General features: G+C 36.7%; 1 protein-coding gene across 2 annotated transcripts in view; it reads left to right on the forward strand.

The window, feature by feature from the left end:
- The window catches only part of TTC8 (tetratricopeptide repeat domain 8), a 38,969-nt gene extending 13,183 nt beyond the window's left edge, over positions 1–25,786 (forward strand). For both annotated transcript variants that reach the window (XM_032691248.1, XM_032691249.1), the window contains 12 exons: positions 1,040–1,103; positions 1,259–1,418; positions 2,149–2,238; positions 6,036–6,080; positions 11,079–11,164; positions 13,031–13,118; positions 16,008–16,118; positions 19,385–19,524; positions 20,759–20,933; positions 22,185–22,307; positions 23,443–23,526; positions 25,173–25,786. In XM_032691248.1, coding sequence (XP_032547139.1) covers positions 1,040–1,103; positions 1,259–1,418; positions 2,149–2,238; positions 6,036–6,080; positions 11,079–11,164; positions 13,031–13,118; positions 16,008–16,118; positions 19,385–19,524; positions 20,759–20,933; positions 22,185–22,307; positions 23,443–23,526; positions 25,173–25,289 — 1,283 coding nt within the window. In that variant the 3' untranslated portion in view covers positions 25,290–25,786. The remainder of the gene's footprint in view (positions 1–1,039; positions 1,104–1,258; positions 1,419–2,148; positions 2,239–6,035; positions 6,081–11,078; positions 11,165–13,030; positions 13,119–16,007; positions 16,119–19,384; positions 19,525–20,758; positions 20,934–22,184; positions 22,308–23,442; positions 23,527–25,172) is intronic.
- Positions 25,787–27,645: the final 1,859 nt, after the last annotated feature.

The raw sequence follows: 27,645 nt of genomic DNA on the forward strand, positions 1-27,645 counted from the left end.
AAAAAGCTAGAAAGTGTTTAGATTTAGAAGTTATTGATCTAGACAAGTTACTAAACTTGCTTGTATCTCAGAGGTAATTACAGCTTGAAGGCAGGAGATGGAGGACTGAAAAAGGGCAGACTTGAGGTTTATCTTGGAGGAAAAAAGAAGGAAGGAAACTGTCTACCTATCAGTTTAACTTAAGTTCTTAGAAACGTTTGCAGTAAAAGCAGTTCAAAAGTATATAGAAAATAAGTAGACAAGTAACAGTGATTTGTCAAGAAGTGTCAAATCAAATCTCATTTCTTTCTGTGCAAGGTAACAAACAGTGAACAGACTGGAAGGTATAGAAGTCATATGTTGGTTTTAACCAAGTGTTTAAAACCATCTCAATAGATATTCACTTGGCAGGTTAGAAAACCCAACTAATCAAATATCAGTGAAAGTGATGCAAAATCTACATGCAGGAACTAGTAATTCTTAATTATCTGCTGTCAAAACAGAAATACGTGAAAAGGGGGACCCTTCATCAGTTCACCTGGGCGCAAGCCAGTTCAGTATTTTCACTGATGACTTTGAACATGGATGAGTTTGAACTGTACTGTGCCCTAAATTGTGGGTGGGGATCCTACACAGGTTTAATGACTCGAGATACCATTCTCCATCTACTCTGTAGGTGATAGTTTTGGTTTACTTACTAAAGTCTGGGTATTATTTTAGTCTTGGATAGAAAACATACCATTTCAAATTAGCATGGTCTCATTGTTCCAGTAACCTTTCTTACTTCAGGGCTATCTGTTGTTCCTAAGATGTCCTTGAGAATTGGTGTGGTTTAATCCCAGTAGGCAGCTAAGCTCCACACAGCCACTCGTTCACTCCCCCCAGGTGGGATGGAGAAGAGAATGGGGAGGGTAAAAGAAGAAAACCATATTCATTGTAGCAGTATTTTGAACAAAGAAATTTCTGGCTTATGTTTATTGTAAAATACAATAATTTTTTAAGTCCTCTGCACAAGGGAGTAGTATCTTAATGTGAAGTGAGAAGTGCTCTTGTCTTACAGGACCAGGAACATCTTTGAAACTCCCTGGAACAAGCCAAGGTGGAGGCCCCAGCCCAGCTGTTAGGTATGTGACAGTTTATTTTTTTTAAAATGCGACTACTTGGAAATGAACAAATCTTACATTTAACTTCTGAAAATGAAGTGCTTCAGGTACAACTGTTTAAATTCTCTATCACTAAATACCACTTAACGTAAGAATAATGTTCTTAACATCTTCAGGCCAGTAACTCAATCAGGAAGACCTATTACAGGATTTGTGAGACCCAGCACGCAAAGTGGACGGCCCAGTACTATGGAGCAGGCGATAAGAACACCTCGAACAGCTCTCACAGCCCGTCCCCTTACTAGTGCATCCGGGGGATATGTCAGGCTGGGAACGGTGAGTTGTTTGACTCTCTTCTCAGAATGATGCATTTCTTGGTCATAGCATCTGGCACAGTGACATTACAGTTTACTTAAAAGCTGCATCTAAACTCCAGTTTGAAGGAGGAGAGCGTTTTTAGGTTTTTATTTAAATTACTTTTAGGGTTTGAAAATGATACTTCTTGTTAGTTTGCTGATCTGTTTGTATAAAAACTGAAATTCACATAAACTCCCAATTCACAGGCTCTTTGAGACACATTTTTATTCACTGAAGGCCGTGAAAAGACCATGACATTGATTTCATTATGAACATCTTGAAACCTTCTCGAAGTTTTTCAGTTTACTGCAAAACAATTACTAAGTGCTCAGTGTCTGTCCCTTCAAACAATAAGGAAAATAAACCAGACTAGTTCTATCCCATTCTTTTGGCAAAATTAATAAACTGCAAACGGCAAGAATATATAGTACAGATAAACTTCACATTAATGGCAAAACATGGTATCTTCTTGCTCTTGCAGGTAGGAACTGATCTTCCTAAATCTTTCGTGAATTTTTTTTTTTTATGTATCCCAACTACATGCTTAGGCACTGTATGGAAATGGTGGAGAAAGGGAAACAAAAGGAAGTTTTTGACAGATGTTTTGTTTGGGATTTGGGAGTTTTGTTGTATACTACTAATATTTTGAAAATTTTCAGGAAAAGTGTAGGACATCTTCCCACTTAAAAGACTTCTTTTTCCTCTTCAGGCTTCAATGCTAACAAATCCAGATGGCCCTTTCATAAATCTGTCTCGACTGAATTTAGCAAAATATGCTCAGAAACCCAAACTGGCAAAGGTACGTAACTGGTTTTGGTTAACGTGATATCTTTTTCTTATTTTCTGGTGTCATTCTAGTGTAACTATACATGGGATTGGGAATAAAAACAATGATGAAATATGTTGTAGAGGTGAAGTTCAGAAAAATAGCGTGTTACTTACCTTTTGACAGCTTTTACCAGATTTGAAATTGAAAGAATGTCTAAAGAAGTTATGTAGAAAGTATAATCTAGGAAAAACTTTTGTGGGGAATAAGATTTTCCATTGGTAAATAACTTGAACTGCACATATAGGAGTGATGAAAGGCAACTAAAAACAGGGAAAAAAAAAAACCGGAGCATAAAAACCTGGAGAACCCTCCTTAATGTCTGGAAATGGCAATCCTGGTCTAAAAATGTTCAGAAGGTTTGTATTCTTTTGCTTTGATTTTATGGCATGAGTTAACTCTTTTTATGTAAAAAGATTTCATTGTTTTGTTCAGAATACTTCTTCATTTTCAATTAAGAACATCTGGCTGACGATCATTGAAGCTGAGACTGTCTGACAATAGAACAGGTTTATCCATGTTATCTGCCCAACTTATTTCAGCTCTGAGTGGCAGGGACTGAAAGCTGTGTGATGATTTATCATTCTGTGGCCTTTCAGTTGAATCTTTCCCCAATATAATCAGTTATGGATGAACATGTTTCAAAAAACAACTGTTGGGCTGAGGCCAGCAACTCATTTTGCACAAGGTATCAGACAACTAGCAGACACCCTCTAGGGAGCTATATTTGGCTCTCAACCTAAAGTGGAAAGAACCAGTATGTATTCAGTCTATTTTGAGAAACATAGTGGTGAACACTGTTAGAAGACTAGCAGCGCCTAATAATCTGCTAGTGGAAATTAGCTCTTCCAGACTTAAACTTTGGTTAACAGTTTTTCCTAAATGACTAGCACATTTCTTTTCTTTTTAAAGCCTAATGTAGAGTGATAGCATTGCATTTCAGTGTGGTTTTTAAAGGAAATAAATTTTGTGTGATTGGATTGTATTCTTCACCTACTCCTTGCATCATTGTCCCTTTGCTTCCTACCCAAACTAGGCAGAAGAGTAGGTATCAAATATGGTAATCAAAGGTATATCCCTGGCCAGGGTATATCCCTGGGGAGGCAATCAAAGCCTTTCAGACTATCTGAAGGCAGTTACAGGTTAGTTCTGTATCAGTACTGAAAAAACTGGCATGGCTTTTGTCCAGTTATGTCCTTGCTAGCAATCAGCCAGCAGACAAATTATTATAAATCCATTATCTGTAAAATAGGGGGGATGTAGGAAACCTGGGAAGGATTAAGAAATGCAAGACACATCCATAAGAAACAAGGCTTAGTTCTTCTGCCCGAAGACAACTAGCTTTTAATTATGTTTGGTGACTACATGCTATTTAAGTAGGTAGGTTAGATTTCAGAGGATGTTTTGTCAGCAATGGCCCTCAGGAATGAGAAACATACGTATTTTTAACAATTTTCGTTTTTAATTAGCATTTTCTGGGGCAGCTCTGTCTTCCTTCAGTTTCATATGAAAAGAGGCTTAAGCCAAAAATGTAAAACAACAGTCATAGAAACATCCATAGGCAGCAAGTGAACTTGTCAGTATTATGAAGCTAATACATTATGACATTAACATTTCACACAGAATGTAAGATCTAAGTTTAAATTTGGAGCTACATGGATTTATAACTTTTTTTTAAATGAAACAGCATTAAGGGTAAAGCCAAAGCAGGAGGTGAGACTTCAGACTGCACTGTGTGTTAAGAATAATTGATTAAAGTTTTAAAATTTTCTGAGCTGTCACCTCTCCCACATGCAAAAAAGATGATAAATCTTATAGCTATTAATTCCACATCCAGAACATGCAGAACCTGGGCAGTAGCCACCAGCGTGCTTGTAACAAATGTGGATAGAGCCTTCCTAAATCTTCGTTCGCAAAGCCCAGCCATGATGATGAATTTCACATAATTAGCCTGTGTATTCATGTTTGTATATGAATAATTCCTACGTACTTCTTCCTAATGTACTTGCAATGTATCCTCACCGTATCTTTTTTCAGGTTAGATTTTTTATCTTTTCATTGCATGATGAGGTTTTCCAGTGTTTTGAAGAATACTGAAATGTACCTTCTCTCTGACCAGCATTAACCATTTTAAAGACTATCACAGGAAACAGCATAGCAGACATAAAAGATATCACCTGTCACCAGACAGAGCCTCTGGTAAATCTCAGTTAGCAACTGGTTTATGGTATGAAATAGAAAGTTTTATCTTTTTTAGCTTGTGGATTTTTAATAGAGTTATTAAGATAACTCTAGATATTTTTATCCAAGTGAATATTCAGTCACTTAAATCCTTTTGAAGGTCAGGCTGTATACATTGTGCCAGCCATGCAAGAAAACATCTTTTTTTGTCACTTTAGATTTACACACTTCTACTGAATGCTTCCCTGTTACTGAACTAGAGGAGAAAATGTTCCACTACTACTTTATTGTCTATTCTATTCTTATCCACCGATTCTAATCTCCCTATAAATGTGTTTCTATTTATAATTCTTTAATGTCTTTTAATCATCTGTTCAGAGTCTTTTCTGACCAAAACTAGAAGAAAAGTAGGTCATGGTTTACTTTCCTCACCAGACATGACAATTCATTAGTAATTCTCTAGTTTCCTTAAGTTAATTATTTTAAGGATTTTGTCTAAGAAAAGCTGGCAGAAGGGTCATGGAAGCCCTTAGGAGACTGAGGTCTTGTTCTTTCTTTCTTTCCTTATGGGACAATAGCTTTTTCTAGTTTTTTAGAATGAATTATACAAATTTAGAAAAATGTTCTGTTCTTCTGAAGCAATTAAGACCTGGGATTTGGACGCAGAAAAAGTTCAAGGTTCAACTCAATTAAACCTTGTGTTACTAGCACCCATAATACATTTCTGTCCATTTAATTACCCATCATCTTTCAATATCATGTTATTCCCTGAAAATGCCACCCCCATTACCTACTATGTACTCATCTGTGTTCTAGTGCAGAACAGCTCCAGCGCAGTATGACTTGAATAGCTTTATACACGAGTAAACAAGAATGAAGTTATGTTGCTGTGCAGTTGTGGACTTATAAGCAGTTAACCACAGCACAGCTGATGCATGTAACTTCTTTAAGCTTTGGTATTATGATGGTGTATTTGAGTTTCAGCAGCAGCACAATATTGTTACTATTTATCGTTTACAAATAATTATGAAAAGGAATTTTTTCCTTTACGGATCCAAAAATTCTGTAGGGCTTAGGATTGTTTTCCCCTAAGGCAAAGTTTGCTCAGCTTACATTCTTAATAAACCTATGTTTATTTAAGTAGGTTTAGCACTACATAAACACCTGACATTACACACCACATGACACCTGTCCATTGCAAAAGCTTTTTTAGATCACTTTTTGATTTTACCGTTAAATAGTCACGAAAATTGTGCAAGATTCTCAAATCTACATTCACTTTCAAATTATAGCTGCTTTTTTTGTTTTAAGGTGATGTTAAGGACCAGAGATAAGAGGCAATTCCACTAATTTCTTGCAACAAATTAAGAATTGAGATGCTTTCCTGTGATGACAATGTAGCACATCTATAGTTTTTGTCTATGCAAGTCTTAAATAAATGTAATTTCAGCAATTGTGATGTGTGAATGTGATTGCTTTCACAAAGAATTAATTTCTACCTAACATAATCAAGATTCTGTATTCCTCTAAAATAATATTATCAATTTTTGTCTTCACATATGACAATATTTTAAATATTCTTCTGACAGGCACTGTTCGAATATATTTTTCACCATGAAAATGACGTAAAAAACGTGAGTATTTCATATGTTCCATTTTCAGTTTTTATTATGTATGATTCAGGTATTTCTGTCAGTATTCTGCTTGAGGTTTGTTTGAAAGAAGTTTATGTCAATAATGCATAGTTGACTAGTTACTGAATTTTCTGCAATACTACCATCTGGTGTGTGATTAGGCCTGGAGTTAAACTCTCCAGTTAATCAATAATACACACCAAAAATATTTTGCTGTTGTTGACATAGATGATAATTATTTCCAAATGTGCTGCTATGTGAAGTTTTTTAATCTAATATGGAATGATTATTGTTGTACACTGTCAGCTTATTGTATAGCATTCTTTTAAGAGGATTGAATTGTAATGCACTCTTAATCCAAAATAGCATTGAAATGGTAAGTAGAAGCATCAGAAATGTCAGAGAGAAATAGCAATTAACATTTACATATTCTGGTACTGAATATGAAGAAAGTACCTGGGTTTTAGGCCACTAGTAATTTAAAAGTTATGTTGTTTGTTACTGAGAGCTCAGTTCACTAAGAATAAAAGAGTCACTTGATAAGATGCCACATGTGCCTGTGACCTGCAGTTTAAGGACATGCAGGATCTCTAGGCTAGATAGAGTTTTATATAATGCAGGTAATTTTCCAAGCACTCCAGAAAAAAATTGTAAAATGTTTCTACACTGTACCACATGTATTTTGAAATCCTTGCTGAGAGTCCCAAATGAATGTCTTGCAGAAAAAGTTTTTCCTATGTTTTTTTTACACACTTGAGCCGTTTGAATAAATATCTGTAAGCAAGGAAGAGCCAGCTTAGTCACGACCATTTATTGTGTAATGAGAGGGAGATCAACATGTTAGATTAATGATATTATCTTGTATGAAAAAAAATTGTGTCACACTTCACAGAATGAGATGCCTTTATAATGTAATGTATATCTCTGAAGAGATTTTTTTTTAACTGTTCAGTTTGCTTTCTGTCATTTGCTTTCATTGACTGTTTTCTACACCATTTTCAATGTAATTCTTTTCTCCAAACTGTCCTCCCTTCCTTTTGAACTTCATCTGCATTAATTTTTCTTAAAAAAAAAAGAAACACTTTAACTTCTGCATTACTGTGGCTGCATCAATGTTTATTCACTTCTCCTACCAAGTGAAATTTCAAAAATTCAATTTCTTGTCTCCCTAAAAAGAATTCAATCACTTAGGATTCAGCAGGGAAACAGCATGTATGTTAACTTTTTAAAAATGGATCTGGCTCTTGCTTGATCACCCATTGGAACAGTCACTGACATCTCTTACATCTTTGTATTTTCTGCTACTGTGTGAGGTTGCACATTCTTAAAAAAGAACGAAAACCCAACAGTTTTCTACATGAGGTGAGATGAAAGAGCTTGAAATGCTTGGAAGCCAGAGAAATTGACTTAAAGTTTGAAAAGTCTTTCTTGGGACTTTCTGCATGAACAGCATACCAGTTCCTGCAGTTTTGCAAATAAAACACAAATTAGTAGTGACAATATCCTTCCTTTGTCACTGTTGATCTGGAACAGTCTGTACTGTTCTCATTTATTATTATCACGTTATTATTTAAGAAACAAAGGCAGTTTTATTATTTATCTTCTGTTTCATATTCTGCCAGTATATAGAAAGAAAAAAAAGACTCAGCAATTTCAGTTTAGAAATGCTATTAATCAGTGTGCATTCAGCTGAATAAATAGTGCTAGGAAATTGGTTTCAATTAAAAGTAAATACATCTGTAATCTGTCCATTATCAGAAACGTGAGTCTGCAAGTAGAAGAGAGAGGCACTGAGCTTGTTCAGCACTTGAAAATGTATTCAAAAGTCTTTCTTCTTATTTAATGACCCTTCTCTGAACAAAATACTGTTATCCTATCCATGATTGTTCTTGACTTGTTTCCTTTTGAACACGTATACTTAATAACTGACTTTCTGTACTCCTTGAGCTATTTCTAAAAGCCATTTTATGGGCTAAATGCTTTGACAGTTTGAAAGACTTGTCCAGAAATAGTTCAGCTGCTACGTTTTTTAGTAGGCTGTGACATCATATTATGCCATTATTTGTGGGTGGGTAATGATGACAAGATACTTTGTCCTGAGGAAGAACAATGAGTGTACGATGCATACTTATGGCCAGAAGTCATGACCTCTCATATTTCCTTAGATCTTCTTAATACTTTGTAGCTTATACTCTCTGATAGGAATCTATTTAAAATGGAATTATGTTAGATTCATAAGATATAGGAATCCAGAAGACACTCGCCAAAATAGATTGTGTTGAATTGACTATGGCTAATGTCATTTGCTCAGCTATCTTATAGACTATATGGGCTGATTTGTCTACAAATAAGACTTCAGTCAGTAATTGTTGCTGGGAAAATTACTGCCATTCAACAGCACATGAAAGAAGCAGCAGATGCTTGCTTTTGTTTCCATCTATCTGATTTCTTGGTGCATACAACACTCTGTATGAAATTACTGTTTCAAACAACTTTACCAATTTCATTTTGCAATAGCAAAGTTTGGAAGTCTTAGTTATAGTACAGTTTAGTTAAGAAAGGTAATGGTAAAAAAATGAAACTCGGAAGCATGCTAAATAGAATTAAAGAATCAACACATTTTTTCATTCTTTAATAAAAACTTTTTTTTAGAAAACAGAAAACCCACCGAGTCTCAGGGGTTTTTAACATTTTTATTTGCACAAACATAAGAACTGACAGTAAAACAAATTTGTTCTGAAAGATTTCTTGGGGTTAAAACTGTTACTGAAATGGACTCTGCATACATGAGTCAAAATCAAAAGATTTTGTGATAATACTAGCAGAAATTCTTAACTCTTAGGATGCACAAAGCCTTCTCAAACACTTTTTAGAAATATTTGTAACATTGATAGTATTTTTTGATTAAAGTTTTTATAATCACTTGTAGAGTATCAGAAACAAGATCATCCTGTTCCTTTCCTATTTCATTAATTGGAAAGTATAAAACAGAACTCATTTTCATAAACTAACTTCGAGATGAAGTCATTCTGTGTTTCTTGATGTTAGTAAGAGTTCAGGATCTTCACTGACAGATAAACAGCTGATATTAGTGTCTAGTAAACCTGAAGCAATCTTAGTTTTCACTTTCCAATCGCAGCCAGAATTGTTAGCCTTGCATAAAATAATTATCAGAAATAATTAGGGTAGCAGGAAGAAACCTGAATGTGCAGTTACGGAAGAGATCGTTTTCTGAAACTCAGTCCTTCTTGAGCACTTGCCATGAGAGCACTCTGAGGAAAGCTCTCTGAAGCATGCTAATTGCAGCATGATCCTTACTTGTCTGAAGTGACTGCTCATGCTGCATTAGAAGCAGGTGTGATATTTGACAGACACACATATTGTTTATACATTTGTAAATGCAACAAAAGTAACCAACCTTTTAACGGCAGCTACTTTCCCAGATTTTCGCAGTATCGGGACAAAATTGCTTATGTACCTTCAGAGGAAGGAAAGAATCTGTTTAAAGGGAATCCAAGAATTTCTGTCTTGAAGCAAGTTTATTCTCCATTATAGTCGTAGCATCCAAAGTCCCTGTTGTGCAATTTGCAAAGCCATTAAGAAACAAAGGGCAACCGAGAGCTGCCATCTAAGGTCTTCAAGGATTCCACCTAACTGAAAGAAACAGTGAATTCAGAGTTGTCAGTTTTCCTGAGTTTTCTCTTTCCTGTCTCAGAGGCAGGGAATGACAGTTGTCTCCTTCTTTTTGGGGCAGCATCGATGCAACACCTTATCCTGACTTGCTACAGAAAACAAATTATTCTTTCTCACAGAGCCAAAAGATAGCAATTTGCCTAAGTTGTCATAGCTCCAATGATTTTGCTGCAGTGTGTCAGATCTGAACGCATTGATTACTTGCAGCCTCATTTTGCTAGCAGGAAGAACAGGAATCAAACCTAGGGGTAGATGTGACTAAACTGGGCTCTTACAGCATTTCAAATATTCAGATTAATTTTTCCTGGGAATTATTTGTTCCTCTGCTACTAAGTGACCAGTGCACAGAACTTTTACTTATTGTTCCTAGTAGATAGCAAGGTTCTGATTCCTGTGGTCTGCAAAATGTTTATGAAAACAAACAAATAGAAAAGTGAGCTCTTTGTTATACAACCATGGCATTAGATCTTTTTAGACTATTTCTGGTATCCCTAAAGTGTAACAAATATAGCATGGCTTTGATATGTTCTGAGAAAAAGTGGAATTAATAAAAAAGAAACACTAACAAGTGCATCTATGGTAGACTGTGGTACAAAACACACATCTATTTGTTTTAATGCAGATTTTGAAATTATAGCTTAAATATGAAAAGCTACACATTCTGGCTGATGTGGCTGATCAGAGTGTACCTGCTTTTCCAGTATCCCAGACAAAAGAGATTTTAGACCTCCACCATCTTCAATAGCTATCTATTTCTTAAGATATTTTTCCTGTAAAATAGTTTTTTACATTACAGTCTTTGCAAAGGAAGAAATGTGTCTTACTGTACACTTCTGAGAATTTCTTCCCAGAAATGGAGGCAACCTGATATTAGCAATGAGATGACAATTTCTACAGTATTTCAAACTCATTGAACTTATTTATTTTAGTTTATTTTTACTTTTTTTTAACACCTTTTAGTGAACAATGATGGGAAGCTTGGAAAAAGTGTGTTGGCTTAAACAAATAATGTATTCTGAAGCAACGCTACAGGAGTCTGATCAATTGATTTTCTATTTTCTCTTTGAATGAGAAGAAGCTGCTTGGATTGCATATTTTTATAGGGACAAATAATCCTTTCAGCTGTTTTATGGACTGAACTATAAAAGTAATAAATGTAAAGCAATGCTTCAACCAAAAGTTTACCTGGAGTTTTTGTTCAAAATTTTCTCTTTACAAAAATCTTTACATTGTTCACATTGTGCTCTTTTTCTTTGTGTAAACACTGGTGGTATTAATTTTAAGATGATGGGTTTGTTTTGGAAGGCTCTAGACTTGGCAGCCCTTGCCACTGAGCACGCACAATTCAAGGACTGGTGGTGGAAAGTGCAAATTGGGAAGTGCTACTATAGGTAAGCCATTGTTCATTTCTTCTGTGATGAGTGAATATGAATTCAGGACCTGTACTGCTGGGTATGTTGTGCAATGCTGAACACTGAGAAGTAGTTCAGCAAGTGTTTTGTTGGAGACCTCTGTGCTTACAGTTAAATCTCCTTTAATATACAGGAAGACAACTGCTTGAGATAAAGATATCAACACTGAGTACCTTTAAGCAACTAATTACTTGCAACTTTGCCTTTTTTAATGTATTTTAAAATCACTATTTGAAAAGTCAGCCAATAAATGCAAAAAACTATTGTTAAAACAGACTACACAAAATAAATATTACAATATTAGTTTGAGAAACTAACTGTCATGAGGGCTTCAGATTGACGAAACAATACATAATAAAATAGTCATGTTGGACAGTCTCTGCCAGAAGTACATTGCCCAAGAAGTATCGGTTCCAAAAATGCCAAGGCCTCAGGGCTGGCACCCCATACCCAAGCATCTAATAAAAATAACTTATGAGTACCCCGACACTGTGTAGCCAAACAGGAAAGAATGGAAACAGCGGGGAGGAACAAACTTGTGGCGAGCAGTTTGGAGTGATTGCTGAAGATATAACTATGATAGTAACAGTTCTACCAAACCAGGAGAAACTCCTCCTGATACAATCCTGCTCTTCATAAGTCAAACCAGTACTGAGGCAGTTCCCCCTTTCATTCTTTACAATGAATTTGTATGAACACTATATTGGGTGTTAAAAAACGGAAGCATCATCTGCAGTCTTTTCAATTCTATAAGCAGTTCTTGTATTGATAATACAAAGCAGTTAGCCCTTTAAAATTCCATATTGGATCTTAGCTTGAAACTATTGCTTCTTTTTAGATGGCCAAACTAATGAAATTTATCATTATTCTTAACTTTTATTTGATATTCTTTAGAAGATCAGACTGACTTTTTTTTCTTTTTTAACTGTGGTGGATGCCAGGTATCCACCAAAGCTGTGCTATCACATTCCTCCTCAGCTGGGCAGAGGAGAGAAAACAGGGACATAGATGAAGCTTCAGCTTCTCTCAGAAGCCATCCCTGTAGCCCCCCAGCTACCAAAACCTTGCCATACAGGACTATACATGAGCTTAGAGGTCATTTATTACTTTCAGGATTTTTATGAATAGTGTTACAGAGACTAAAGCATCCAAGCAGGCACATGTACTTCCAGGATCCCAAAATACCTTATGTCCCCATTGGCTATGTTTCTTTGTTTTAGCTGGCTTGTTCTGTTTCTGTGTTGTGTTTCTTCAGCAAGTATATGTGCACTATGGCTGAAGGAAACAAAAGGCAATTTGCATATGAGAAAGTGTACCTTTTTGCTGTTGTTGAAATGGCACGGTCCTCTTAATTTTGTAGTTTATGTAGCATTTATAGATTAATGCAAAATATTTGACACTACAAAAGAAATGCCTTTGAGATGAAACAGACTTCTGTGAGGTTCATGCGCAGTGGAAAGTATCTGTATGATCTTTGCCATGGGTGAGGAAATTCTGCTCCAAAACAGTATGGGTTGAGACATGAATTTAGTTGCTCATTTTCTACTGTCCCTTCTAAGACCAGGAAGGAGTCCTATGAATACGAGTACATCATTATTCACTTATCACTAGAAGGCTGCATGGGGGGCCAAATTTCATGGATTTGTCTTTTTCATAGTTTTGTTTTCTTAATGCATATAACAGCATGGGGTTTTTTTAACATGCACACAAATATGTGGTCTTAAAGTGTGCTTTTGGGCAGTTCATATTTGGTTTAAGGTGTGCTGCTTCATTATTTAATAAACTTTTTTTAAAAAAAGCAAACAACAAATAAGTATCTTCCATATGTATCTGTTGTCTCTTTAGGTTGGGATTATATCGTGAAGCCGAAAAACAATTTAAGTCAGCTCTCAAGCAGCAGGACATGGTTGATACAATCTTGTATTTGGCAAAAGTAAGTCACAGATTTTCTTGTTTAAGAATGAAGTGAAATTCCAAACTATGCCTGAGAGTCCATACAGCACAAGAGCTCAGTATTGAACTTGATACACCATTGTGTTTAAAAGTATATGCTCTCCTGTCACTACCAGGAGTCATTCTGCAAATGCATAAAATCACAGAATCAGAACGGTTTGGGTTGGAAGGGATGCCAAAGATCATCTGGTTCCAACCCCTCTGCCATGGGCAGGGATACCTTCCACTAGACCTGGTTGCTCAGAGCTCCGTCCAACCTGGCCTTGAACACTTCATGGATGGGGCACACACAGTTTCTCTGGGTGCTCCCTATCCTCACAGTAAGGAATTTATTCCTCGTATCTAATCTAAACCTACTCTCAGTTTGAAGCCATTCCCCCTTATCCTGTCACTCCAGGCCCTTGTCCCTTGTAAGAGGTCTCTCTCCACATTTCTTGTAGGCTCCCATCATGTACAGGAAGGCTACAATTAGGTGACCCTGAAGCCTTCTCTTTTCCAGGCTAAACAATCCCAACTCTCTTAGCCTTTCCTCATAGGAGAAGTGCTCCATCCCTCTAATCATCTTGGTGGTCCACCTCTGGACTCGCTCCATGAGCTACACAGAATGATTAAATTGGCAGAGTAATTAGATTAACAAACCAATTTGTTATGGGAGATATGCATCCCCCCGCATCATTACTAGCTCAAACAGGAGCTGTATTTGAACCTCCACCTCTCACTCCACAGACCAGCTCACTCAAGTATAAAACATTGCACAACATGATTTAATGACTGCCAGTGGACAGGCAATAGAGAAAGGCACTGAGGTACGGTTTAGTCTGACAGAACTGGAAAGATAAGACTTGAGTTAAGCAGCCATTAAAAAATAATAGAATTGCATCCAGTTCTGTTGTGAACAGACTGATACTACTGTATTGGTTAGTTTTGTTTATATTCATTATTGCAACAGCTATCTGGGTTTTAAAAAATATTTTTTTGAAAGCTGTCTCTCCCTTGAAATGTGATTTATTAAAAGATAAAAGAAAAATAAAAAAATTAGGAGTATTTAAAGAAGTCAGGACTGCTGAGAAGTTAAAAAGTATTTCATGACCTAGCAGAGTTAGAAATAGGATATTTTAATAAGAGATAAGAGAGATACCGAAAAGAAAATGGAGCCATTCTGCTTATCCATCTGTTTAGCATCTAAACCTTAATTACTATAGCTGTAGTACTCTTAGAAAGCAAGTCTCCCCAAAGCAACTGCAAGTAGATGGAAATTGTCCCACCATTTTTTCATTTCTTCTGCCACTTATCTAGATAGCATCTCTACAGACTGCAGAGATGTTGGACAGTGTGATATGACACTGGATATGGGAATTACATAGTAGAGTACTGTGGCTGTGTGGTTTTAGCATCTGTAGTGAGTGGTTCTTTGGAGTGAACCTTCAGATAAAGCAATAGAACAGATTTGAGTCATTAATACTCAAAAAACGTACTTCATAAACAAACATAAAAATATAAAAAAGGAGTAGATCTAGGGGAGTTACCCCTTTCCTGATGTAATTAGTGCAGTTCTAGTCTACTAAATACCATGCCCTCCAAATCCCTCGCTCTTCTATTGCTTTTCACAAGAAGACATTAGTTTTCTAGCTTAATACAGGAAATGCAAGTGACATTAGCAGAATGAGTGTAAAAAATGCCTGTATTTTTTTCATTTTGCTAATAATCAACTTGAAATGGCAGTCACTTTGCTTGGAAGGCACTCACAGTCGGCAGCTCTTTGACAATTAAGAATGTCGTTGAGTGGTCATAGGAAAGAATTCTTTGCAAATATCTGCAGCAGTATATATCTATAGGGTTGCAAAAAAAGGATCTATGATTTTGGTTGTTGGCAGTCAGAAGTCCATGAAGCTCAAGGGCAAAAGCAGAAACCACATTTGGAGGTTTCTCAAGTGTTCAGTTAACATTGATATTTTTCTTACATTTAATCACAAAATGTTTGTATCAGGATACTAGTCACAGATTCTTTTCCTTTTTTAGTAGCGTCAAGTATTAGCACTAATTAATGTAATATTTCTCCAACAGAAGCATTCAGAACCCTTTTCCACCCAGTGGAATACAAATTAATCATTCTAGCCATCTAGTTTCCCAAAGCATATGTGCAGGGTTTTTCCCTTCGCTGTAGCTCTGTTTACCATACCCCACAACAGGAGGCCTTTACAGTTGCCTTCTCAGATAGCTGCAGGGGTGGTCTCTGTCAACACATTGCAACACATTGGAGTCCAATTCTCACACAATTATTATCCACATTACACATTTTCATAATCAACACAGAAGCCAAAATCACAGAGGCAAAACTACCCTTTCTGTAGGATTTTATTGTTTGTGATGAGAGGTTGGTAGAGTAGTAAGGAAACTTGAAAGTGTCACTGCTCTGTGCAGTGCAGTCTTATTTGACTAATTAAAACATTTTGGTATTCCAGCACTACCCACCTGAAGATCCAGTTCTTTCCAGCCTAAACACAATATTTTAAAAATATATTAAACAGGGCAATATTCAAGGTGATACCTTTACTTCAGTGTCAAAGTATATTATTTTGATATGATAATAAATAGCTAGATTTTTTTTAGTAGTAATGTTCAAATTAATTAATAATGTATAGATGTTATGTATGTAAATTTAATTATTTTAAATAAAGCTATTTTATCTTCATTACGCAGATTTAGTCAGTATTCAGTCCATTATTTTCCCAGTATTATTCATCATTTCAGCTAATGGTTTATTGCATGAATGGAGGTGTCATCCCTTTTATTTCTCTCCCATGTTAAACAGCAGTATAGGTATAAAAATCAGACATTTAACATGTATATACACTCTTTATTTGCTTAGGTGTATTTGCGCTTGGATCAGCCCGTAACAGCTTTGAACCTTTTCAAGCAAGGGTTAGATCGATTTCCTGGAGAAGTGACTCTTATTTGTGGAATTGCCAGAATCTACGAGGTATGCACCCACTATACAATCCTTATAGTGGCCAAATGTATGTGCTTGAGGTAGAAAAAAGAGCCACTAGTTGAATATAACTGTGAGATCCCATTTACCCTTGGCATGCAGAATCAAGTCCACGTTGAGCCAAGTGGTCCAGATGTTGTCCGTGTAGTTGAGGCTAGTTTATATATGTTTCATCATACTAAAACTGCTCAAGTCACCAACAACCTGATAGCAGAATCTATCAGCAAAATAGTTTACTCATCAATGTTGCTTTTATTTGCACTAATGTGTTACCATTAGTTTCTTAAGCCAGTGAGAACAGTTGAAATGTGAATGTTTTTCAGTTAGGAAGCAGATGTCATTTTAAGTAGGATTTGTTGTAAAGTAGTTTTGTTTTAGCTTGGTAACCATGCATTTTGTGTTTTAAAAGTGTGTATTTTCATGTCAAACAGTGGACTTATTATCGTTTTTCACTGAAAGTTGGTAATGAAAGATGCTATTCCAGAACAAATGTTTTAAACAAAGTCATGAATTTATGGGTTTTTTATCTACTTTCATACTTGGCATTCAATCCTGTTCTCATCATTCTCATCTAACCCCTAAGCTTTAATCCATTTTCATATTTAATCCTTTGTGTCCTTCAGCAAGGAAGAAAACAGCTGCATAATTTTTGGAGGCTTTTCTTTCTGAATTGTTAAACAGTTATTAATATGGATATTATTTTGCCAAACCATATATAACATTGCATAACCCTTTAAGGAATTATTAAGGAGCAACATATAGTTGATAGGATCTGGTTTTGCACTGACACCTGATTGCAAGATTATACCTTCATTAGCAAAGATTTGTACTGCAACACAGGGCTGTTCTCATTACATAGATTCCCAAGTGGAATATGTGCATCAACCATCTTAATCAGAGCTTTTCTTCCCTATCGCTAACTTTTTACAGTAGGAAGAGCTGTAGAGGTTTTTTGGTTTAAAAAACCCCATAATTTTTAAAGAGACTGCTTTAGTACTATCTCCTTTAATCACAAAAAAATCCATTTTTTAATAGCTAAATACACTGCTGAAGTTAAACAAAAGCTGGTGGTCTAGTGGTTAGGATGCGGCGCTTTCACCGCCGCGGCCCGGGTTTGATTCCCGGTCAGAGGAGTCCCCCGGGCAGATGGAGCTCGTCAGCCCTGTAAGGCCATCCATCTAAGAGAAGGTCACTCTAAACAAACCTACGTCCTGAGGACCTCACTGCCACCGTCCAAGCTTGCTCGGCCCCGGCAGATGAACCTCAGGATTAAAGGGTGGGCTCAGCTCAGCGCACACTGTGTCTCACCTAAAAAATCCACTGCGCAGGCTCGAAGGGTAAAAGACCTTTCCCAAATCTTCGTTCGCGAAGACTGGCCATACTACTAATTCTTTAGTTATGTTGAGAGCACAGTGTATTTACAGCACACAGGTACAAGTTATTCCTTTTTAAACACAGAAATGAGCTCGATCTTTTTTCTGGTGTGGGACCGAGTTCTCTGAACCTTGCACTCATAAGAAACAGTGTGCCATCATTTACAACAATGAGTTCACCCTAATTTGTCCTCCAAGTAGCACACATCCAAGCATATATTTTTATACAATATAATTCTCTTAACTGGTATATCCTAGGTAGTGCAAATTTTGGTAAATTCATGATTCCTTTTTACAAAGACACATAATAATTCTTTATATGCAATTATATTCTCATTTTTGTACAGAGTAATTCATGAGTTGATTTACAAAGCATTGAAAAGAATTGAGACATTGACTGGGGAAGTAAGTGTATTCTGTGTTACCATACTGGGAAATTGACTGCACAGTTCTGTGTATCACAGACATTGTGCAAGAAGTGGCAGGTGCCTATTGCATGTGTGTGGTGGGGTGACCCTGGCTGGATGCCAGGTGCCCACCAAAGCCACTCTATCACTCCCCTCTACATCTGGACAGAAGAGAGAAAATAAAATGAAAAGCTCATGAATTAAGGACAGGGAAAGATCACTCACCAATTACTGTCACAGAAAAAAAGAGACTTGGCTTGGGGATATTACTTGAATTTATTACCAATCAAAATCAGAGCAGGATAATGAGAAGTAAAACAAATCTTAAAAATACCTTCCCCCCATCCCTCCCTCCTTTCCAGTCTCTCCCTCCTCCCTCCTCAGTGGTGCAGGGAGATGGGGAATGGGGGTTACATCTCATGGGTTGAGCACAGAGGGTAATAGTGAATGGGGTAACATCAGAATGGCAACCTGTCAGTAGTGGAGTTCCACAGGGCTCCATCTTGGGCCCTGTGCTCTTCAGCATCATAAATGGCTTGGATGCAGGACTGGAAGGGATACTAAGCAAGTTCGCAGATGACATAAAACTGGGAGGAGGTGTTGACTCCCTCAGAGGCAGGGAGGCCCTGCAGAGAGACCTTGACAAATTACAGGACTGGGCAATCCCCAGCCATAAGAAGTTCAGCAAGGGAAAGTCTCAGATTCTGCACCTGGGATGGGGCAACCCTATATGTTTTTACAGACTGGGGAACGAGATGCTGGAAAGCAGTGCCACAGAAAGGGACCTGGGGGTCCTGGTCGATGGCAAGTTGAGGGCCAACCGTGTCCTAGGGGGCATCAGGCAAAGCATCACCAGCCGGTCGAGGGAGGGGATTGTCCTGCTCTGCTCTGGACTGGTGCAGCCTCACCTTGAATATTGTGTGCAGTTTCGGGTGCCACAATATGAGAAAGATATTAAGTTATTAGAGAGCGTCCAGAGGAGGGCAATGAAGATGGTGAAGAGCCTTGAGGGGAAGCCGTAGGAGGAGCAGCTGAGGTCATTTGGTCTGTTCAGCCTGCAGAAGAGGAGACTGAGGAGAGTCCTCATTGCACTCTTCAACTTCCTTGTGAGGGGAAGAGGAGTAGCAGGCACTGATCTTTTCTCTATGGTGACCAGTGACAGGACCCAAGGGAAAGGTTGGATTTTTGTCAGGGGATGTTAGGTTGGATATTAGAAAAAGGTTCTTCACTCAGAGGGTGGCTGGGTACTGGAACAGGCTCCCCAGGGAAGTAGTCACAGCAGCAAGCCTGACAGGAGTTCAAGAAGTGTTTAGATGATACTCCTTGTGGGTCCCTTCCAACTCAGCATGTTCTGTCATTTTGTGCTTCTGTACAGGACATAGGTAAAGCACTCAGTAGATTGACATTTTAATAAGTTCCATGATAAAAATAGATGATAAGCAGTAGAAGTAATTGGAATTTTTGTCCAATTGTATAGGAAATGAACAATATCTCCTCAGCTGCAGAATACTATAAAGACGTCCTAAAACAAGACAATACTCACGTGGAAGCCATTGCATGCATTGGCAGTAACCATTTTTATTCAGACCAGCCCGAGATAGCTCTGCGGTTTTACAGGTATCTACATTTGTGGAGAGGGAGGGAGGGGAACTAAATGCATGGGAAGGTAATATAAGGGGTTGAATTTTGTATTGCTGATAGCAAAAACAAATTAGGAAAATTGTCATGGGAGGATGACTGAGCGTTTGGACAAATATCACCATATAACTAGCTTACCAACTTATGTATCTTCTCAGCCAATGATAATTACATCACTCTTAAAAATTTGTCATCATTACATGAGAAGCATGTAGAAGTATCAACAAAGATTATCAAAACAGTTATTCAACTAATACACAAGTTCTTTCACAGCATGAGGCAGTTTGAGAACAGTGGATCTTACTTTCAGCTTCAGTTGCATCCAAGAGTCATAAGGACTTCCCATTTAGCCCTTTGAAAAAGAGTAATCTTGAAAAACTTCACCTGAAGTGACCAGGAGTTCTGACCACAAAATCCCTGACCTGAATGTGGGCTGGAGTTCCTGCATGTTTTACTGAAAGCAGTAAAAAGATAGTGTTAAATACTGCTGCTTGCTTTTTATTTCGGTACAGTCAAGAGTGCAAAGGAGCCTGAGTCATGTTCTTGAGTCTAATAGCAAATTAAGTCAATAAAAGCACTTCCATCTCATTTCTGTTGGACCTGAGCGATTTTATGCGTTAGGTTAAAGAACTCACAGTCATGCTGCAGACAACAGACCTTTTTCTCTGGCCCTCAAAGCATTTCTATTTTTTCTATAAATGTTAACAGAATTTTTATATCTCCATTCAAAAAGACACACCAAACAACATCAATTTGAATCAAAATCTGAGTTATACTTCATATGTAAGATTAATGTAGATTCACATCTAGATGTACTATTACTAATTAAAGCAACACTGAAGGATAGGAATCAAGCAAAAAATTGAAGTCTGAAGAGTTATAAAAAGTAACTGCAACGAATTACAGCTTGATTGGAAAGAGAAAATGGAGAAAGTCTGTGTCCAGCTCTGTCTTACAGTAAAGTCAGATCATGTGACTCAGTCAAAAAGACAGAAGTTACTAATTTACACAGACTGTTTTGCACAGCTTCGATTCTAATAAAAAATGCTCTGCACTGCCCTTCATGAAACTACCAAGTTAAGAGTATAACACTTGTTTTTTACACCCTCTCAGAACAGGGAGAAAGTAGGAGAGAACTTTGTCTTTTAGAGTAGAACTCTTATTTGAAATTAATCAAAAAAATAAATGAAACAAATATTTTCTTTCAATCTAGACGGCTCCTGCAGATGGGTGTTTATAACTGCCAGCTCTTTAACAATCTGGGCCTCTGTTGCTTCTATGCCCAGCAATATGATATGACACTATCTTCATTTGAACGGGCACTGTTTTTGGCTGAAAATGAGGAGGAAACAGCAGATGTGTGGTACAACCTGGGACATGTGGCTGTGGTATGAAAAATATTAACAATCTTTCCGAATAAATACAATTGGAAAAAAAAAAGTAAAAAAAATAACTAGGAAGGAGTCATTTCCCTACTTGGAAATACAAAACCCAATAGTGTACAGAATAAAGTCCAGTACAGATGGAATTTTTTTGCACTTCAGCAGAGAAGAAGCAGCAAAAGAAAAAAACCTCTGTACTTTACAGAATGTGGCTTTCACCTGCTAAAAGATGCTCACTCCCCACTGTCTTTAACCTTCCCATCTTTATAAAAAAAATTGCCACATGTACCTGCCTTTGAAGGCCTTGGCTACAGTACAAGATAACCTGACAAAAAAAAATTTAATTCAAGATATTTTTCTGGGAGCTCTGTTACATGGAGCATTAGACTGATTCTGTTGTCATAAAAATACACATTCAGCAGCAAGTAACCAACACTAAAGCACTGAGTATGTCATAGTTGAGAAAGCCCATTCCTCTGTCTCAGGGGCACCTATAGAAGTATTGTATAAACGTGTGATAAACTTTGTTAAATTTCTACACAAATTTTCATTCTTTGCCCATTTTTGCAGGTGTTTTTCCAGAAGTTGTGTTAGATTTCTCTTTAGCTGCATGCCCAGAATAAGTTTACTGAATAAAGTTTTTGACACCTTTCTAATGTGAATTGTCTTCAGATGATTTCTGATAATGATTTAACTTGAGTCAGAGAGAAACCCAGCTGTTCATCTTGCTTGTATTGCAACTGGGATAAACACAGTCATTTGAAATTTGAACTGATATGCCTGTATTTTTTAGCATTTGTCACTTTTGATGTTTAACCTGATGCTGTATCAGTGTTGTTCATAACACTGAAGTACTGGTCAGCCGCTCCATCCAAGAAATGAATCTCCCTTAATTTTTATCTTCTTTTTTAAAATATGTGTAGAGACAGAGAGGCAAGATGACTTCCTCTCTGGAGACATCTTACCCTGCTATAGACAGTAGCAGATAGCATAGTCTTTAGAAGACACTTCAGTCATCTAAAAGTTAAATTAGATGAAGTGAATATCCCTTGGGGCATGAAATTATTCTATCTAGAGAAAGAATAAGAAAAAAATGCGAGGGTCTGGGAAGAAAGCACATATGCTTCTGATCAACATGTTTTTATTGTAATTTGCATTCCTTGTTAGTACATATGGGTGAAAAGATACTACAGACAACAAAACAGATGCATAGTGTTTCCAATCTTTTCACACATTAAAACACAGTCTTACTTGTAGGGGATAGGAGACCTGAATTTGGCTTACCAGTGTTTCAAGCTAACGTTAGTCAACAATAATGACTACGCAGAAGCTTACAACAACTTGGCTGTGCTGGAAATGCGAAAAGGTCACATTGAACAGGTCAGTGTTGAATCTCAGCCTAAGCAGAATGCTTCATTTGGCCCTGTGGTATTTAACAAACATGTCATTTCTCTGAGGTTGAGGTATCATATGAATGTCTAACTTACTGTAACATGCAGAAAACCTGGATAATTGTTATGCATGTTTCACTGTAACTTCCATGTTGTCATGTTATCTCCCATTAAACTGCTCATTCTTAGGCTTATCCAAATGGATCATCAAAGACAAGCAAGCTTTACAGTTGCTTTGCAGTTTTTGAGATTTTTTTTTTTAAGTTGTGGAAGTTGTGATTGCTAATAACTAGCACTGCAGAACCTTTCCATTGGAATCACTTCCTGTCTACTTTAGTTTTTGGCTTAAAATTTTCAATTTACTTCTTATATCTATTAATTAAAAATCAGGATCATCACGGCAATAAGTTGTGCCAAGCAGAATAAAAAAAAGGGAAGATATTTTGCTTATCTTGGATTTTGTTTCACAATGTTCTTTCATAAGTACTGTTACATGTACTCAGATGTTTCAGATTTAGGGAGTTTTAATAGATTCTTAACTTCACTTCTGAAACAGTTTACAGATACTTTTCTTTTTAAAAATTTTGGTTTCTTCCCCGCTAAGTTCTCTATCTTCTAGTTGAAGCATTCACAAGTTGACCTTAATTTTGTATTGGATTTACAGCATGAAAATATACACCCTGATACTTAATTTCTTTTACTTTTGTATGCCACTATTTTACTAGTCAGAAAAAAAAGGCTGATTTTATTAAAAGTTTTGAATGTGAAAGCTGTCACTTTTATGATAAAATTTATGTTTCCAGGGATGCTTAAGACAGTACTGTCAGAGACAACAGATAAATACAGTCGCATGTTCTTTAAATAGTTGTTTTTATTTAATATACCTAATGTATTCTCTTCAGTGTTTAAAATTGAATTGCTTAACTATGTCTCAATATGTTTTTTTCTGACTCAGCCAAGAGTCTTTATTAATTTCAATGCTATTCAACTGTATTATGCCTATACTATTGGTGTAACCATGTTGAAAATGGCTTTCTTAGTAAATGCCTAGTAGAGAAAACATAGGATGATTTCTTTTAAGAATTATTCCTATTTCACTGTATTATTTTTATTTCTCTGTATAGGCGAGAGCTTTGCTGCAGACTGCTTCATCTTTAGCACCTCATATGTATGAGCCCCATTTCAATTTTGCCATACTCTCAGAGAAGGTAATGCACTGTCCTGTTCTTGTAATCTAAAAACTGAGTCTTGGTGAGACAGGTGGGTTTTTATTGTTAGTACTGAGAATGCCAGATAGGAAAGACAAAAGAATACAGACTGCACAAACTCAAGGAAAATGTGAGTTATGTTCTCATTTTAATACCCAGAAGTGTGTCAAAGTAGTCATTCCAGTGTGCTTTTGAGAATAAATGAGGCCAACTAGCTATAAAGTAACTTTTTAATTGTCCAAATGCCTAGAAGATGAACAATTCATTAACAATTCCATCTACAGTCTTTATAGTAATTGACTTTTTCAGAATGTGAAATGAAATAGTATAATATGATTTGTCAGTAATTATAGAAAAAATATCCTTTATTTATCCCACAATCTTACTGATCTCAAAAAGAAAGTCAGTTCTTCAGCTTTACAACCCCTGAATTTTTTGTGTTAATAATTTATTTCATACAGAGTGTCTAAGACACTGTATTAACAATGTGCAACATTCCTGTTAATAAGGAGAACTTGTATAAGTCCTTACATTTTTCACAAGAAAAAAATTGCTTCTTTGCTTGTGCCTACACTTTCAAGATTCTGTTATGATTCTGTGTTGTGTGGGCAGCTCAACTCCTACAGATACTAAAGTACGCGCGTCAAGAAAGAACAACCCATTAATTTGTAAGCGTATCCTCTCCATTGTGAAACATAAGAGGGTTTTGAATAATTGCATATTTTACCTACCAATTAAGGAGTAAATCCTAGTCTGCAAATGTCTTGTTGCGTAGCTTTTGCACAAAGAACCCTCATAGGTTATGGGAGAAGACAGACAGCCACATCAGCCAGGTGTTGATGCAGTGGGGTAATGCAATCCTTAGATTTGGTGTAAGGCCATGGTTTACAAAGCATGACTTCACTGGCCAGGGCCCTGATTTCTTCTCCTTCAGAGAACTGTTGCTGCACTGAAGCTCTGCATTGACTGATACACAGGAACCTCCTTCTGACTGTCCGTAACTCCTTCCTTTCCATCCAGGAGTTATCACTTTTACTAGATGTGTTCCCAAACATTTGAATTCTTTTCTGCTGAACCCACTTTCTGAGATACTTTCCTTTTCATCCTCCCAAAAAATGATGGCTATTTAGGAAAAAAAATTAAGTTCCCTAAGTAGGGAACAATTACTTATAAAAACAGCAGAGGAGCAACATCAGTTCTCTAACATTGTGAGGAAGCAGGAAATCACATGGAGTTGCAGTTTCTACAGATGCCTTATGGGTTGTGTTTTTCTCATATATACTAGAGCACTTTTGTGAAGTTTAAAAGCAAAACTTCTGGTTTTTATTCCTCCTTACTTCAAGCTCTGGGCATGGTGTGTACCTTGTCCATTCTCCAAGAAGTCGGGTAAAATGGGATATGTAAAGTTGCTGTCTTGAAGCATCCCTCCCATTAAAATCACGTCTGTCTTTTTCTTCTCATCCCTTGATGTAAGGGGGACATAATCCTGAGTTCAAAAGTCTCTATACTGACTCTGTTTGCTCTTAGGACCAGCTAGGTTTAAACATTTGTGAGCATCAGAAATGTACTGCACAGAATGCACAGAATACATGATGCAAACACTGCAGTGCTTGGATTTTCAAAAGTGTTTTGTGTTTTTCTTATAGGTTGGAGATCTTCAGAGGAGTTACACAGCTGCTCAGAAGTCAGAAGAAGCATTTCCAGGCCATGTTGATACACAGCAGCTCATCAAACAGTTAAAAGAGCATTTTGCTATGCTCTGATGAGCATGTTTTTTATTATGTAAGAACAGTTAGCCAGAGCAAATGTCCCAAACAGCATTTTGAAAATACCAGCTCAAAGTAGATGAACTACACTTAATGCATTCCTGTGGCAAAGCCTGTATTACTTTGAGTATCAGGAAAGGTTTAGATTTCAATTTCTTGTCATCTTAACACTTTTAATAACACTTATTAAAAGGCAGCTAGAACACATTACAACTATATACACAAGAGATTACAGAAAAGGATTTTTTTTCTGACTTTTATGCAGAAAAAAAGTGGTTTTAAACATTCCCATGTGACAACCTGTCAAGTAGCAGAGTAAGAATACTTCCTACCTGATCTTCAAACCTGGCTTTTGATAGTGTATTTTCTTACTGAATATTAAGTTTTAAAAATAAAATACCTAAAAAGAATTTAAAATACATATGTAAAGCAGAAGTTCTCGTACTCCTTGTTGTATTCTTTGTGTATGAATTAAATAAATTCAGTTCATATGGTTTGTCTCATTTGTTTATGTAAGTTAAATTACATCCTTATTGCCATGAAAATCAGAGTCAGTAATCTTAACATACTTTGAAAGACTCCACAGAACTGGTACAAAATTGCATAAATGTATGTGGTCGTCCCTACCCAGGAGACAGTTAATTGTGGATCTCAGTAAGGGAGAAGGGTATTTAGAAGCTTGTGGAGTTAAGAACTAATAGTTGAGAACAAGGCATTGGTGGGGTGATTACAGATGCTACCACATGAGCACTGTTGCTAGACAAATATTTGGATCATCAAGAATACTACTAAAAACAGCAAATGAAGACTTTATATCATACTTTGTGTTTTAAATAAAAGGAATAAACTTGCATGAATTCCCAACTTGACCTTTTTAAAAGACCTTTAAGAAATGTAGGATGTTAAGGCAATCTGAAATGGCACGTCCTGAAACAGACCTTCAACATTTTTTCATGTTTCTCATATATTATGGGAGTCTCTTGGCTTAAGGAGCAACCCTAAGCATGCTTAATAATGTTATGTCTTTCTTTTTACTACTTGTTACTTCTCCACCCTCATCTGTGTTTGTGTGTTGTAGGTGGAGATCTTAGAGAAGTGTGCCCAGAGGTTCCCCTACAGAGCATTCTGTAGGTGACAGCTAGAAACACTGTCATTAACTGCTGCCACACAGTGTGAAGTGCAAAAGCATTATTGGCTGAATAGATGCAGCATCTTTAATGGAAATTTTTTTTTGTCCACATCTTCATATTGTTGGAAATTCATCACAAACTAGTTAAAAGAGAATCTTAGTTATCAGTAATTTTCATTACTTAAGACTTTACTTGCTGCTAAAAAAGGATGAAGTTATAAAGAAGTTCCATCCTTTGATCTACTGTATTTATGTCTTTCCAGCTGACATTGCTAAACTTAGGAAGCCACTAGAAAAGAAAATTTATCTTAGCAGTTTAAACACTACTGTCGAGAATTTTTGAATGTCATATTATTGACTCAAACTAATTTTAAAATTGCATAGTAAATGAGATTATTTCTATGTGAACTGGAACAGAAACGAGTAACACAACTTTAATTTTTAATCTAATGTGGCAGTTCAATAGTTCCTCATAAGTGCTTATGAGATGCCACTTACTGGCCAGTAACTCAGGTTACCTGCCACTGCTCAGGTTAATGATCTGAGTAACTCTTTTTTTTGGAAAACAGTGCCCCTTCTTTTAATATTGAGGAATGTATGGAGATTAAAAGAGAAAAGGCTCATGTATGGTAAAGAATCCTTTACATAATATGCTTGTGCAAATTAGAAATAAAACCCAAACCCCACATACAAGCATAAGTTCTAAACAAGGACTAAAATCTTTTTATCTCTCTACTGTGCAGCATCTGCAAGTTATTCCAAATTTATCTTACATGGTATATTTTGATTGCCCCAAAAGACAGCAGCTATTTGCCTTGTTGCCCCAAAGCAAGGGTCTGACAGTATATTTTTCATGATTAGCACATATACAAATGAAATCAAATGTGGTAATGAGTAGAGCACCACAGTGAAACAACAGATGAATCAGCAGGCTGTTTGTCAAGGAAGACTCTTTCAATTTTATTGTATGTTAATTTGGTGCGAGCTGCAGCAAACAGCTGAATGAGCAGGCCCCGGGGCAAACCACCTCTGGTTCATTGAGGACAGCAGAGCACAACACAACGCGTTGGAATCCGTGTTCATCTCTGCAGTAGGATCGTGTCAGGGTGGTGTGACCTTAATATTGCAAGCAGGGTTTCTGTAACACAGCAACCATTTTTCCCCAAACCTGTAGCACAGCTCCAGGTATGTCCAGCCAGCATTTAAAAAATCTCTTCAGAGTAG

The sequence above is a fragment of the Chiroxiphia lanceolata genome, chromosome 6 (assembly GCF_009829145.1).
Source record: "Chiroxiphia lanceolata isolate bChiLan1 chromosome 6, bChiLan1.pri, whole genome shotgun sequence".
Classification (NCBI taxonomy): Eukaryota; Metazoa; Chordata; class Aves; order Passeriformes; family Pipridae; genus Chiroxiphia; species Chiroxiphia lanceolata.